A 16,575-nucleotide genomic window follows, 5' to 3' on the forward strand; every position below is an offset into this window, starting at 1 on the left:
ACGAGAAGCCGTGTTGGATCAGGCCAGTGGCCCATCCAGTCCAACACTCTGTGTCACATAACATTAGAGAAGCCCTGTTGGATCAGGCCAATGGCCCATCCAGTCCAACACTCTGTGTCACATAAGAACATACGAGAAGCCATGTTGGATCAGGCCAATGGCCCACCCAGTCCAACACTCTGTGTCACATAACATAAGAGAAGCCCTGTTGGATCAGGCCAATGGCCCATCCAGTCCAACACTCTGTGTCACATAAGAACATACGAGAAGCCATGTTGGATCAGGCCAATGGCCCACCCAGTCCAACACTCTGTGTCACATAACATAAGAGAAGCCCTGTTGGATCAGGCCAATGGCCCATCCAGTCCAACACTGTGTGTCACATAACATAAGAGAAGGCCTGTTGGATCAGGCCAATGGCCCACCCAGTCCAACACTCTGTGTCACATAACATAAGAGAAGCCATGTTGGATCAGGCCAATGGCCCATCCAGTCCAACACTCTGTGTCACGTAAGAACATAAGAGAAGCCCTGTTGGATCAGGCCAGTGGCCCATCCAGTCCAACACTCTGTGTCACATAAGAGAAGCCCTGTTGGATCAGGCCAGTGGCCCATCCAGTCCAACACTCTGTGTCACATAAGAACATAAGAGAAGCCCTGTTGGATCAGGCCAGTGGCCCATCCAGTCCAACACTCTGTGTCACGTAAGAACATAAGAGAAGCCATGTTGGATCAGGCCAATGGCCCATCCAGTCCAACACTCTGTGTCACATAAGAACATACGAGAAGCCGTGTTGGATCAGGCCAGTGGCCCATCCAGTCCAACACTCTGTGTCACATAAGAACATAAGAGAAGCACTGTTGGATCAGGCCAGTGGCCCATCCAGTCCAACACTCTGTGTCACATAAGAACATACGAGAAGCCCTGTTGGATCAGGCCAATGGCCCATCCAGTCCAACACTCTGTGTCACATAAGAACATAAGAGAAGCCATGTTGGATCAGGCCAATGGCCCACCCAGTCCAACACTCTGTGTCACAGAAGAACAGAAGAGAAGCCCTGTTGGATCAGGCCAATGGCCCACCCAGTCCAACACTCTGTGTCACAGAAGAGAAGCCATGTTGGATCAGGCCAATGGCCCACCCAGTCCAACACTCTGTGTCACATAAGAACATAAGAGAAGCCATGTTGGATCAAGCCAGGACACTAGACGCCCTCCCACTGCTGCCCCCCAAGCACCAAGAGTACAGAACATCACTGGCCCCAGACATAGTGTCCCCTCTATATCTTTGTGATTCATAGCCACTGATAGACCTCTGCTCCATATGTAGCAGACACCACATCTTGTAGCAGATAATTCCAAATGTTAATTACTCTTTGACTGAAGAATTACTTCCTTTTATCAGTTCTAAGCCGACTGCTCCTTAATTTCATTGTGTGTCCATGAATTCGTGTACTACAAGAAAGGGAGAAAAGGACTTCTTTCTCTTCTTTCTATATCCTATGCATGTTGAAAACCCCAGTCATGTCACACCGCAGTCATCATTTCTCCAAGCTAAAAACTCGTAACCTTCCTTGTGCTTTTCATATGGAGGAGGTTCCATCCCCTTAATCATTTTGTTTGCTTTTCATATGGAGGAGGTTCCATCCCCTTAATCATTTTGTTTGCTTTTCATATGGAGGAGGTTCCATCCCCTTAATCATTTTGGTTGCTTTCCATATGGAGGAGGTTCCATCCCCTTTATCATTTTGGTTGCCATTTTCTGCACCTTTTCCAATGCTGTAATAATTTTTTTGAGATGCAGTGACCAGAACTGCTCACAGCTTAAGACAAGACTCTCTTTACCCGACATCAGTGCTGAGAGAAAAGGGGAAGGAGCAACCTTGAAACAGAGAGGTGATAAGAGAAACAGTATTCCAAATGAGGTAACACCAGCGATGTATACAAAAAGGAAACAAGCCTGATACACAAATGCTGAAATTATTTTTGTTCTTCCCAGATGCAGACTATTGTGACAAATGTCCAGAAGATCAACATCCAAACAGGAGCCGAGATAAATGTGTGTCGAAGGCTACAACCTTTCTGTCCTATGAAGAACCTCTGGGGGTTACCCTAACTGTCATTCCTCTGTTCTTGTCCCTAATCACTGGTGGCATTTTAGTCCTGTTTATTAAATTCCTACACACTCCAGTAGTCAAAGCCAACAACCGGGACCTCACCTACATTCTCCTCGTCTCCCTCCTGCTTTCCTTCCTTTCCTCCTTTCTGTTCATCGGCCAGCCGAGTAAACTGACCTGCCTTCTCCGACAAACCACGTTCAGCACCATCTTCTCAGTGGCCGTCTCTTCTGTGTTGGCCAAAACCATTACTGTGGTGGTGGCCTTCATGGCAACCAAGCCAGGGAACAGAATGAGGAGATGGCTGGGGAAGGGTTTGGCCAACTCCATCATCATCTCCTGTTCTAGCATCCAAGTTGGCCTCTGCATCCTCTGGCTGGGAACCTCTCCCCCCTTCCCAGAGTCCGACATGCACTCCCAGGCTGGACAGATCGTGCTGCAATGCAACGAGGGGTCTGTGGCCATGTTTTATGGTGCCCTGGGCTACATGGGCTTCCTGGCTGCCGTCTCTTTCACGGTGGCTTTCCTGGCCAGGAAGCTGCCTGGGGCCTTCAACGAGGCCAAGCTGATCACCTTCAGCATGCTGGTGTTCTGCAGCGTGTGGGTGTCGTTTGTGCCCACCTACCTGAGCACGAAGGGGAAATACATGGTAGCCGTGCAGGTCTTCTCCATGCTGGCCTCCAGTGCTGGACTGTTGGGTTGCATCTTTATTCCCAAATGCTACATTATTATAGTGAGGCCTGAGCTGAATACCAAGCAGCATTTAATGACAAAACTGAACAGCTAATGGGACATCCCCGTCATCATACTTCTGACACTGTCACATTTTAGGATCAGCGTTCCCTCTAAGCTGAGTTAGTGTGAGTCTTCAGCTCACATTTTTGTCTTAGCTCAGGAAGGACAGAGCAGAATAATTTAATGCAGTAGCTCGCCACTTTAATGCCAGTAGCTCACAAAGTAGAATTTTTGCTCACAAGACTCTGCAGCTTAGAGGGAACATTGTTTAGGATACATATACAAGCACAACACAGCCCTTCCGCAAAAAATGAAGAAAAGAAAGGGAAAAGGGAAGTGTGTGTGTGTATGCACACACACATATAAAGAAGAACCATTCTACAGAGAACATACTACAAAAACAAGTGTTCATAAATTGAAGCATTGATAGAGAGTTTAGTATTCAACATATATCCAGAAAGAACTTCTTTCTTTCTTTCTTTCTTTCTTTCTTTCTTTCTTTCTTTCTTTCTTTCTTTCTTTCTTTCTTTCTTTCTTTCTTTCTTTTATAGCTGAGAGAGGCTTACTTGATTTTTTCCCCATAATCTGAGGAAGGGTTTAAACATACTTTGGATATTATTCTGAGTTATGTATAAAATAAAGTCATACCACGTTTCAAAAACAATCTGAAGTTTTGTCTTTGTCTTTGATTATTCTAATTTGAATTCGTTTTTCAGCCATAGCTGTCTGCCATAACTCAATATACCATGACTGTAATGCTAATAATTATGTAGATTTCCAACTCTTAGCCATTGTCCTACAAGCCACCATTAACATGAACATTAATAATTCTTTAGATGTCACTTTGTCATATCGTTTCTCCCATATTGTTAATAGAGCAAAAGTTGTACTCAGACAAGAATTACTCAGACAGGTAATTCTTGTCATTTCTACAATTTTTTTCTCCCAAGGACATGACCACCACCTATGGATGTAATCGCCTTGCTGATTATTTATTCTTACAAGGCATTCTGGAGCAAAATACTATCTATTTGAAATTGTATTATTGTATATTTGATGTACTCCGCCCTGAGCCCTCATAGGGGAATGGGCAGAATAACAACAACAACGTCTTCCTTGTTTGGAGAAACCACATTTTATTCCCGATATTTATCCTAATATCTTTCTCCCATGTTATTTTCAAATCATTTAATGTACTTGAGACTATCAAAGATTTCAGGTTTTCACGGCTGGTAACATCATTAGGGTTTGTAGAATCTTTCGGGATCAAGTGCCGTGTTCTTGTAGGACAATGGCTAAGAGTTGGAAATCTACATAATTATTAGCATTACAGTCATGGTATATTGAGTTATGGCAGACAGCTATGGCTGAAAAACAGGTTAAAACGGATAAAAGGAAGTACTTCTTCACCCAAAGGGTGATTAACATGTGGAATTCACTGCCACAGGAGGTGGTGGCGGCCACAAGTATAGCCACCTTCAAGAGGGGTTTAGATAAAAATATGGAACAGAGGTCCATCAGTGGCTATTAGCCACAGTGTATGTGTGTATATAACATTTTTTGCCACTGACACAGAGTGTTGGACTTGATGGGCCGTTGGCCTGATCCAACATGGCTTCTCTTATGTTATGTTCTTATGTTCTACTGGAGAAAGTTTTTCTTCCAGACATTTCGTTCTCATCTGCAGAGAACATCCTCAGTGGCGTTGCAGCCGGAGCAGGCACTCTGACCTTCTTGGCTGCTGTGCATTGAATGAGGCCAGGGCTGCTGGAGAGCTGCTATTTCTAGGCTGGAGGGGGTGTGGTGAAAGGGCAATTGGTTTGTGGATGTGGAACATGTAGAGAGCACATGTGTAGATATGCCTTCTTACGCCTGCCGGTTGACACGTTCCACTGCCCTCAGATTTTTATGCTGTATGATTTTGGTATGTTTTATGCTTTTATGATGTCTTCTGTTTTAATTTACAAGTACGTTATGCTTTTCTTGTAAGCCGCCCTGAGCCCGCTTGCAGGAAAAGGTGGGATATAAATCTAAAAAATTAAGTTAAATTAAAGCTTGTTTACTTTGTATGAGCATGTAAATGAATGTATCTGTTTATTCATTCTTCTGTAACATTTCTAGGCCATCTTCTTCCAAAGATATTACTTAGCTGGGGTATATTTAAGTGAACAAAAAAGAGATTTCAAAATGGAACATGTAGAGAGATTAGCACAGTGAAAATTGTGGTATTAGGGCTGGTCTAGGCATACTGGTACCCACTCCCAGAAGGCATATTTTTTAGCTCAGGCTGTGCGTTTTTGCCTGTGACAAGGCAGAAGTCGAGCTCCTCATTTTTCAGTCCATCCCTGGCCCATCCAATCCCAAAGCTTCATACTGTGTCTAGTAAAAGGAGCTGCCACCCACATCTGGAAATCACCTTGAAGATCGCTCTGAGGCCAGTGCAGATACGATCCACGGTGGCTCATTACATTTGGTCTTGGTTAAAGCCAGCATGCTCTGAAAAACAGACAGGAATGACTCTTACAAAATCCAGCTCAGAATCAGGTATTTTGTCCTCCAGCTGGGGCCTTGGGTTCTCTCAAAGTTATACCAGATCATGAGAATAAAGAGATCAGCTCCCATGGATAAAATAGAGAACTAATAAAAATTCACCGGTCAACAATAATTTGTTCACACTCTCATTGTGTGTACATGCAATTGATTTAGTGCAAGTATTAGACAAATATAACAAAGGAACAATAAGGTGAAACACTCCCCCAGTATATGCACTTAAAGTCTTCTACCATAGAAAACAACCTAAATCCAGTTCAATGGAAAGTGCTATAGGGTAGAGTCCTTAAAGGTCCCGTTGGTGACGTGCTATTGAAGAGAATCAGAAGAAGAAGAAGAAGAAGACATTGGATTTATATCCCGCCCTCCACTCCGAAGAGTCTCCGAGCGGCTCACAGTCTCCTTTACCTTCCTCCCCCACAACAGACACCCTGAGAGGTGGGTGGGGCTGAGAGGGCTCTCACAGAAGCTGCCCTTTCAAGGACAGAGTCTCAGAGCGGCCTACAATCTCCTTTCCCTTCCTCCCCCACAACAAACACCCTGTGTGGTGGGTGGGGCTGAGAGGGCTCTCACAGCTGCTGCTCTTTCAAGGACAGAGTCTCAGAGCGGCCTACAATCTCCTTTCCCTTCCTCCCCCACAACAGACACCTTGTGAGGTGGGTGGGGCTGAGAGGGCTCTCACAGCAGCTGCCCTTTCAAGGACAACCTCTGCCAGAGCTATGGCTGACCCAAGGCCATGCCAGCAGGTGCAAGTGGAGGAGTGGGGAATCAAAACCATGAGGACTCCTTTCTGCATGTACTTATCAGCTTAAAAAGTCAGTGTAGCACAGTGATCAATACTAGACTTCTTTTTGGAGAAGCCTATGTAACTAACATGAATTTGAGCAGACTTCGGAGGATGGTGGAAGACAGGAGGGCCTGGTGTGACTTGGTTCATGGGGTCGCAAAGAGTTGGACTCGACTGTGCGACTGAACGACAATCATCTGTTCTAAACAATAAAATTATTTTGATGCAGCCATTTAATCGATCGATGTTTTAAGCGCTTGACATATAATTTCCCCAGAACAGACAATAAACTCATGGGACGAAAGTTCTCAGGATGATTTGGGTTGTCCTTTTTGTAAATAGGAAATAGAATGCAATTGGGCCAGGTGTAGTCCTCTGTCATTTAAAACCTACCAGGGCAGGTGTACGCTCTGTTTCTAAAAAGGAGAACTCGCTACCTTCAGAGACCTAAACTCAATAAACAGCACATTCCAAAGTGTCATGGAAAGGACAGCATTGCTGCAAAGCGAGAGAGAGGTTTCATGAGCCGCATTCCCCCTGGTCGGATCTAAAATGAATGTCTGGATGCAGCCGCCTCCCAATAAGACCTCCTCCCGCTTTCCACTGTACACTGAATTTTGTTGCGGCTGGAATATCTTCCCTTTTGACAAGGGGAAGAATGCTAGTCAAAATGTGCATTGTTGTGATGAAGACAAATGTATTTCTCCCCCAAAGGCGGTAACATCAACAATCTTAGCAGGCTGTTTTCTTTGACGTGTGACCAAGAGTTGCATATTACAAAATATCTTCTTCGTTGCAGTCTTTGTCTAGTTACATCATAGCTTACAAGCAAAGAGAGTTTGTTGTGCTAGGAAAACGTAAGCTTCTGTGGCACTGAATGGCTGAAAGATACCTCAGAGAGGGAGTTTAAAGAGGTTAATACAATTATGCACAGGGAGAGGAAAGAGGGAGTAGACAGAGACTAATTCTTTTCTCCCTTTCCCAAAACACTAGCAGTTGAGGATACCCAAAGCTTTGTTGGGGAGTAGATCTGGGATGGATGAAGGGGAACAAAATGAGTTATCAAAAGGTGGAACCAAATTGCAGAAGATGGAGTGAGAGGCAGCTTGGTTTAAAAAGGGGATTGGACAAATTCATAGAGGGCACGTGGATCACTGACTACTAGCCATAGTGATTAATTTGAATCGCCACATTTGGGGCAGTAAATCTCTAAATCGCACTACCAACAATCAGCTTCAGTGGAAGGACTCTGCCTCCATGCCCTGTTCTTGGCCCTCCAGTAGAACTAACGACTATTCTATGAGGCAGGATGTTGGACATTAAATCTGTCACCCCAAATTACTGACCTATGGGTGCTTGGATGTTTATTGAAGGAGACTAGTAGTCGTTCAGCAGTAGATATAGAAGAAGAAGAAGAAGAAGAAGAAGAAGAAGAAGAAGAAGAAGAAGATGATGATGATGATGATGATGATGATGATGATGATGATGATGATGATGATGATGATGATGATGATGATGATGATATATTGGATTTATATCCCACCCTCCACTCCACTCCGAAGAGTCTCAGAGCGGCTCACAATCTCCTTTACCTTCCTCCCCCACAACAGTCACCCTGTGAGGTGGGTGGGGCTGGAGAGGGCTCTCACAGCAGCTGCCCTTTCAAGGACAACCTCTGCCAGAGCTATGGCTGACCCAAGGCCATTCCAGCAGGTGCAAGTGGAGGAGTGGGAAATCAAACCCGGTTCTCCCAGATAAGAGTCCACACACTTAACCACTACACCAAACCAGATATAGGTAGAATCCCTCCAATAAGGTAGTCTCCTGGCCTATAACGATTCAGCGGGTGGATTATATCCTCAATCAAATTCAATGGGCATTTTGCCCTTTCAGACCCACAGACAATGATCTGGGGCAGGAACAGCAGAAGCGCCAAAACCAGCACAAATGTCAACATTCTGTATCTGTCCCTACACACCCCTCCCTCGCATCTGTTGCTCAACCACAGACTCAGATAATTAGCAAATTCCAAGCGCTCCTTCCAAAATCAAGGAGGCAGAGACTCGAGCATTGGGGTCCAGGTTTCAGACTTGAATGCTCCTGCCCTATTTCTCTATAGCATTGGAAAAAGTGCAGAAAAGGGCAACTAGAATGATTAAAGAGTTGGAACACTTTCCCTATGAAGAAAGGTTGAAACGCTTGGGACTCTTTAGCTTGGAGAAACATCGACTGCAGGGTAACATGATAGAGGTTTACAAGATTATGCATGGGATGGAGAGAAGTAGAGAAAGAAGTACCTTTCTCCCTTTCTCACAATGCAAGAACTCGTGGGCATTCGATGAAATTGCTGAGCAGTCAGGTTACAATGGATAAAAGGAAGTACTTCTTCACCCAAAGGGTGATTAACATGTGGAATTCACTGCCATAGAAGGTGGTGGCGGCTGCAGGCATAGCCAGCTTCAAGAGGCGGTTAGATAAAAATATGGAGTAGAGGTCCATCAGTGGCTATTAGCCACAGTGTGTGTGGACAGATGATGATGATAGATAGATAGATAGATGATAGATAGATAGATAGATAGATAGATAGATAGATAGATAGATAGATAGATAGATAGATAGATAGATAGATAGATAGATGATAGATAGATAGATAGATAGATAGATAGATAGATAGATAGATAGATAGATAGATAGATAGATAGATAGATAGATAGATAGATAGATAGATAGATAGATAGATAGATAGATAGATAGATAGATAATTTTTGGCCACTGTATGACACAGAGTGTTGGACTGGGTGGGCCGCTGGCCTGATCCAGCATGGCTTCTCTTATGTGGCACAGAGTGTTGGACTGGATGGGCCATTGGCCTGATCCAGCATGGCTTCACTTATGTTCTTATGTAACACACAGTGTTGGCCTGGATGGGCCACTGGCCTGATCCAACAGGGCTTCGCTTATGTTCTTATGTGACACAGAATGTTGGCCTGGATGGGCCACTGGCCTGATTCAACATGGCTTCTCTTATGTTCTTCTGTGACAGAGTGCTGGACTGGATGGGCCATTGGTTTGATCCAACAGAGCTTCTCTTACATTCTTATGTGACACAGAGTGTTGGACTGGATGGGCCATTGTCCTGATCCAACATGGCTTCTCTTATGTTCTTAGGTTCTCAGCTCAGATTCTTGCTGTCACAGGAGGTATTTTTACATCAGATAAAGTGATCACATTGGCTCTCAAGTCTGAGGATGACATTATTGCTTGTGAAGGTGATCTCTGAAGCAACTCCTTGCGGAGATGATAACTTCACCGTGATTTTGATAATTATAAGGGGAAGAATTTCCTACGCACTCTCCTGCAAGCATCTATCTTTTTTTCTTCTTCTTTTTGCACAGATTAAGAAAAACATGTTTATGGGAACTCGTCAGTGTTGAAGAACTTTTTGTAAGAGGAAAGGCAAAGGTTTCTGGGGCTGTTCTGATTAGTAAAAAATGATTATGAGGTGATATGATAGTTTACAAAATTGTGCATGGGGTAAATGGAGTTTAAAAGGAGATCTTTTTCTCCATATTCCATAAGAGTAGAACCAAAGGAACACAAACTGTTTATATGTGTTTTGATTTTATAATCATAAGGTATTGTTATTGTTGCATTATGACTGTGAGCCGCCCAGAGTCCGTATGTGGAGTGGACGGCATACAAATTTTAAGTAAATAAAAATAATAAAATGTCAGATTTGTTTCTCATAACAAATGTGTTCAACACCCCTGTCATGGATACACACACATATATACACCTGTCATGGATACACATACAACACACACACATATATTGGCCACTGTGTGACACAGCGTGTTGGACTGGATGGGCCATTGGCCTGATCCAACATGACCGCTTATGTTCTTATGTGACACAGAGTGTTGGACTGGATGGGCCACTGGCCTGATTCAACATGGCTTCTCTTATGTTCTTCTGTGACAGAGTGCTGGACTGGATGGCCATTGGCTTGATCAAACAGGGCTTCACTTACGTTCTTATGTGACACAGCGTGTTGGACTGGATGGGCCATTGGCCTGATCCAACAGGGCTTCTCTTATGTTCTTATGTGACACAGAGTGCTGGACTGCATGGGCCATTGGCCTGATCCAACATGGCTTCTCTTCTGTTCTTATGTGACACAGAGTGTTGGACTGGATGGGCCATTGGCCTGATCCAACAGGAATTCCATTATGTTCTTATGTGACACAGAGTGTTGGACTGGATGGGCCATTGGCCTGATCCAACAGGGCTTCTCTTGTGTTCTTATGTGACTCAGAGCGTTGGACTGGATGGGCCATTGGCCTGATCCAACATGGCTTCTCTTATGGTCTTATGATCTCTCGATTTCATCATTAGATGCTCCTTGGTATTCAGATCTGGCCTCACTACAATAATGTAGCATTTAGGAAGGAAAATGCAACCCATTAAGCCAGCACTGGAGGCCAAGATGGAGAAGACCTGCACGGCTACCATGTATTTCCCCTTTGTGCTCAGGTAGGTGGGCACAAATGACACCCACACGCTGCAGAACACCAGCATGCTGAAGGTGATCAGCTTGGCCTCGTTGAAGGCCCCAGGCAGCTTCCTGGCCAGGAAAGCCACCGTGAAAGAGACGGCAGCCAGGAAGCCCAAATATCCCAATACACCATAGAACATGGCCACAGACCCTTCGTTGCATTGCAGCGTGATCTGTCCAGCCTGGGAGTGCATGTTGGACTCTGGGAAGGGGGGAGAGGTTCCCAGCCAGAGGATGCAGAGGCCAACTTGAACACCGGAAAAAGAAAAGACAATGGAGTTGGCCAAACCCTTCCCCAGCCATCTCCTGTTCCCTGGCTTGGTTGCCATGAAGGCCACCACCACAGTGATGGTTTTGGCCAACACAGAAGAGACGGCCACTGAGAAGATGGTGCTGAATGTGGTTTGTCGGAGAAGGCAGGTCAGTTTACTCGGCTGGCCGATGAACAGAAAGGAGGAGAGGAAGGAAAGCAGGAGGGAGGTGAGGAGAATGTAGGTGAGGTCCCGGTTGTTGGCTTTGACTACTGGAGTATGTAGGAATTTAATAAACAGGACTAAAACGAAGCTTGAGATGAGGGACAAGAGCAGGGCACAGAAAGCTAGGGTGATCCCCAGGGGTTCTTCATAGGCTAGGAATGTTATTATCTTGGGGATACACTGAGTTCGGTCTTCATTTGAACGCTGATCTTCTGGACACTTGGTGCAACGCTCTGCATCTGAAAAGAACAAGAACGATCCAGTCAACTCTCCATAAAAACAATATTTCAGTGTGACACTTCAAATAACCCGAAGAAGACAGAGATGAGGGCGAGACCCAGGATGAGGAAAGTCACAAGTTCACCGGTGATATCCCAGATTCAGTTCTAGTTATTACCACATAAAGCGGACCTGGTTGTGTTGGTCTTTCTGGCCAACTCCCAAGTTATACAAATGGTGAAATCCTTTATAAAGTTTATATCTCTGCTACCTAATCTTAAATAGGTATATCCATGGCCTGGTCCGACATGGTCAGGCCCGATAAGGCCTCATTTATGTCAGATTCATCCCTCATAACAAAAGGGTTTGATCGCCTTGCTCTAGAGTAATTACCTTCTTGCGTAGAGATGGTCCCTTCCTGGCACGGGGAACAAGTATAGCAGCAACGTGGTTTTTCTTTCTGAATGACCTTGGTGTAACCAGGGTGGCAACTTGCGGTACACCTGGAAGTAGGCAGGGTCTAAACAAAAGAGACAAGGTGCGTCAAGCAAAAGGTATACCCCAGCAGAAGTTATTTATGGGATTTATGAGACACAAAAGAACCTCTGTCTCAATTTTTGGATGAATTAACCCCAGTTGCTTTTCTGAGGGGCATAGTTCTAATGCACAGCACGAAAATCACGGTGTGTCCTTCCCCTCCTTTGAGTAGCTCCACACAGTGTTCCCTCCGAGCTGAGCTAACTCCAGCTCACACATTTTTGCCTTTTGCAGCAGCTCACGATTTTAATGCCAGCAGATCAAGAAGTAGATTGTTTGCTCACAAGACTCCACAGCTTAGAGGGAGTATTGTCTCCTGGGTGGTATGTCCCTACTCTCTCACCATAGTTCTCACAACAATTCTATGAGGGAGGTCAAACCATCTTAACTGGCCTCTTGGCCTTAAAGATGAGGTATTATTAGACCCTTTCGCCCAGTTGTTCGATGCTTCACCTCATCTCAGACACTGCTGCCTTTCTAGACTGATCAAAGCCACCAAGTAATACACCGTCTGACAGTTTGCAAAGATATATTACAAGGACTGTATACAACACATAATGAACAATACAATATTGATAGAGGCCAGTGGTGCTAAGGCCTTTTAAAATAACAGAAACCCCAAAGGGGCCAAAAAAAACCCATCCCCAAATGAATACATATGTCCAAACTTGGAAACAGTCCAACTGAAATTCTCAAGGTGGGCACGCCTAAGGAACGTAGCTTCAACGCAGCTGCTTTCTTAAAAAGACCTCTCTCTAGATTTTGATGACGTTTCAGTTCCTTCTTCAGTTTTAATGGTTCAATTGTTTAGGAACCCTGTTCTACATTCTCTAATCACAGCATTAAGCTTCTCATTTTCAGTGTGAACCCTGGGCTCTTTCCTGCCTTTCCTAGCAGGAGTTGTGTCTGTGTTTAAATACAAGCAGATAGATTGTGTGCATGTAGCTATTGACATTTCTACTTGTATTTTCTTGGACTGTGTGTCATCTGCCCCTTTGAGAGATATGTGGATACAGCTAGTGATAGCTTGTGTGAGCTCCCTTGTTTCTAAGTCGTCCCTGCTATCTGATCCTAATACTAATTTGGCTGTAGCTAGATTTCCAGCAGCACTGGTTTCTATGAAGTGATGGTATGGCTTCACTCTGCTCTGGTAAGACCTCACCTGGAGTATTGTGTTCAGTTTTGGGCACCACATTTTAAGAAGGATCTAGACAAGCTGGAACGGGTCCAGAGGGGGGCGACGAAGATGGCGAGGGGTCTGGAGACCAAGTCCTATGAGGAAAGGTTGAAGGAGCTGGGCATGTTTAGCCTGGAGAGGAGGCGGCTGAGAGGTGATCTGATCACCATCTTCAAGTACTTGAAGGGCTGTCCTATAGAGGATGGTGTGGAATTGTTTTCTGTGGCCCCAGAAGATAGGACCAGAACCAATGGGTTGAAATTGAATAAAAAGAGTTTCCGGCTCAACATTCGGGAGAACTTCCTGACTGTTAGAGCGATTCCTCAGTGGAACAGGCTTCCTTGGGAGGTGGTGGGCTCTCCTTCCTTGGAGGTTTTTAAACAGAGGCTAGATGGCCATCTGACATCAATGAAGATCCTGTGAATTTAGTGGGAGGTGTTTGGGTGTATCCTGCATTGTGCAGGGAGTTGGACTAGATGACCCTGGAGGTCCCTTCCAACTCTATGATTCTATTATTCTATGTGAGGGTGATGAAGGAGAAGAGTTGAATGTGTACCCTGCTCTTCCCTCACAGTCTCAAAGCGGCTTACAATCACTTTCCCTTCCTCTCCCCACAACAGACACCCTGTGAGTGAGGTGGGGCTGAGAGAGCTATTGAGAGAACTGCTCTCGAGCAGGACAGCTCTGAGAGAACTTGTGATTGGCCCAAGGTCACCCAGCTGTCTGCGTGTGAAGAAGTGGGGACGCAAACCCTGTTTCCCAGATTAGAGTCTGCTGTTCTTAACCACTACACCGAACTGGCTTTGATGGTGGTGGAAAGTACCATCAAGTCATAGCTGACTTAGGAAGACCCCGCAGGGTTCTCTAAAGGATAGATGGAGAGAGGTAGTTTGATGTGGTTTGTGTCTGTAGAGCGACCCTTGGTGGTCTGGTCTCCCATCCAGATACTGACCGGGGATAACCCTGCTTAGCTTTTGAGATCTGAGAAGATTGTGTGAGCCTGGTTTATCCAGGTCAAGTTTGAGGCTCAAAAGGAGGGGAAAGATTTTTTTAAAAAGGTTAAGTTAGTCCCCTGTGCAAGCACCATTCGTTTCTGACTCTGGGGTGATGTTGCACCACGATGTTTTCACGGCAGACTTTTAAATGGGATGGTTTGCCATTGCCTTCCCCAGTCATCTACACTTTCCCCCCGGCAAGCTGGGTACTCATTTTACCGACCCTGGAAGGATGGAAGGCTGTCAGCCTTGAGAGCCAGTTTGGTGTAGTGGTTAAGTGCGCGGACTCTTATCTGGGAGAACCAGGTTTGATTCTCCACTCCTCCACTTGCAGCTATTGGAATGGCTTTGGGTCAGTCATAGCTATCACAGGAGTTGTCCTTGAAAGGGCAGCCCCACCTTCCTCACAGGTTGTCTGTTGTGTGTGTAGGGGGAGGGGGGGAAGGTAAAAGGAGATTGTTACCGCTCTGAGACTCTGAGGCTGTGATCCCACAAACTAAATAATGCACTTTCAATTCACTTCCAGTGCCATTTCTAACTGGATTTTACTGCGTGAACTTGCAAAATCCAGTTACAAAGTGCACTGAAATTGGATTGAGGGCGCATTATTTAGTGTGCGTGATTTCAGCCTGAGATTCAGAGTATAGGGTGGGATATTAATCCAGTATCTTCTTCTTCTTGAGTCAGGTACCTGAACCACCCAGCTTCCAACGGGATCGAACTCAAACCGTGAGCAGAGCTTGGACTGCAATGCTGCAGCTTTAACACTCTGCCCCACGGGGCTCTAAGGGAAAAGATACAAGCATCCTTTTCCTGCCAAAACTGATGGAATGAGAGCGATCTCTTTTCTCATTAACATCTAGTAATTTAGGACTTTGGTTAGTTTGATAAATTTGCTTTCTCTGGTAGACTGAAGATGCTTATGGCGGCTGTTTTAATACATCACCCACCTGGTTCCATTGGCTGGGCCACACTATGGATTGCTGGTCAATGGAGAGCTTTAGTTCTTTGGATGCATCTCTTTCTAGACTCCCGACACGCATTTTGATAATGGACTTGTTGGGAAACACTGCCCAGTTCACAACATCAAAGTTGGCTGCCAGGTCTCCATTCCGATCCAAATAAGCACCATCTGTTGAAATGTTGTAGAACCTTAAATTTCTCAGGAAAGGGTGAAGCTAGAATGGGAAAGGAAACACCAGCTTTTAGGAAACAGGCATCTAGGTTAGCCACGTAAACCTCTCTTGTCTGGATTGATTTTGGATTGGATGAACATACTGGAGCAAGGGTCCGTCAGTGGCTATTAGCCTCAAGGTATGTTAGGGAAACTGCTCTCAAAATGAGATTGGGGAATTAGATTGAGAGACAGTTAGCCCCAAAAAGGAATCTTTGTTATCAATTGTATACCAGGCTCAACCGTTCAGAGAGTCAATGCTCAATATGAGACTCTAATTTAGTAAAAACCAATTGTAATTTATTTAGAATAATATTTCTTTCATACGAGGTAAAAATACAAAACACTCACACATTCACACAGGTCTAGGAAATATAGATAGATCAATAGGGACACATATCAGGGTAGACATACAGGGCGATATTTACCATCGTAGTTCTTCCAGGAAGGTTCCAATGGCGACATGAGAGGACAGGGGAAATGGACCCAAAACTGTGGCCAGAATTGGGGATGGATCTAGACAGCGGAAGGTGGGTTGCTGAATAGAAGCACACATGAGTGGAGTTGGGTCAGAGGTTAAATAGGCTTCCTCAGACCCTTAGGGACTGGGAGGTCCAAGGGAGGAGAGATGGGAGGTTCAAGAAGGCTGGACATTCCTTACTGACACCTAATTGGATGCCTGCTTTGGCCAATGAACTTCACCTTAGTCCAGTGAACCTGGAAATTTCCAAGCTGCAATGTTGCCTGGGTTGGCCCCAGGGTACTTAGACTGGAGTAAGAATGGGAATGGCTGGATACTTAAGTTTAAATGGGATTAACTAGGAGGGTGACAATAGGTAATCAAATGCTGGCCTAGGTACCACCCGGGTTAGACAAAAGACTTGATGAAGACAGGAGATGTCCTTCCTCTTTCTCATCTTCTGCTGGGCAAGATTTATTGTTCTGGCATTGCTGAGCAATTAGGATCAACAGTGGAGCTATTAATCCATTCTTAAAACAGATGGGTTGCTTGCAGGCTCAGGGTGTGTACGTGTGACTTTCCCACTAAGAAGGAATGAGTTCAGCCTGGCAGGGTAAGCTTGGGTCAGGAAAGCAAGCTGGATTCTGCTGTTGTTAGCTCTAGGTCCATGGAGCCAGGCTGGAAACATGGTGGCTTCTTCCACTGCAGTGGCCAAGACTGGGCACACAAGGAGCAGCTGGAGCATGTCTTCAGAGACGTAGAATGCAAAGCTGAGGCTTATGGTATCCACAT

The 16,575-nt window shown here is 45.1% G+C and overlaps 1 protein-coding gene across 1 annotated transcript in view; it reads right to left on the bottom strand.

Annotated features, from left to right (window-relative positions):
• Positions 1–7,179: 7,179 nt before the first annotated feature.
• The window catches only part of LOC132571708 (vomeronasal type-2 receptor 26-like), a 33,817-nt gene continuing 24,421 nt past the window's right edge, over positions 7,180–16,575 (bottom strand). The window contains exons 5-8 of the mRNA XM_060238502.1: positions 15,100–15,327; positions 11,834–11,960; positions 10,666–11,460; positions 7,180–7,220 (exon numbers count right to left, since the gene is read on the bottom strand). Of these exons, the coding sequence (XP_060094485.1) occupies positions 7,180–7,220; positions 10,666–11,460; positions 11,834–11,960; positions 15,100–15,327 (1,191 nt within the window). The remainder of the gene's footprint in view (positions 7,221–10,665; positions 11,461–11,833; positions 11,961–15,099; positions 15,328–16,575) is intronic.

This window comes from Heteronotia binoei, chromosome 5 (assembly GCF_032191835.1).
Source record: "Heteronotia binoei isolate CCM8104 ecotype False Entrance Well chromosome 5, APGP_CSIRO_Hbin_v1, whole genome shotgun sequence".
Taxonomy (NCBI): Eukaryota; Metazoa; Chordata; class Lepidosauria; order Squamata; family Gekkonidae; genus Heteronotia; species Heteronotia binoei.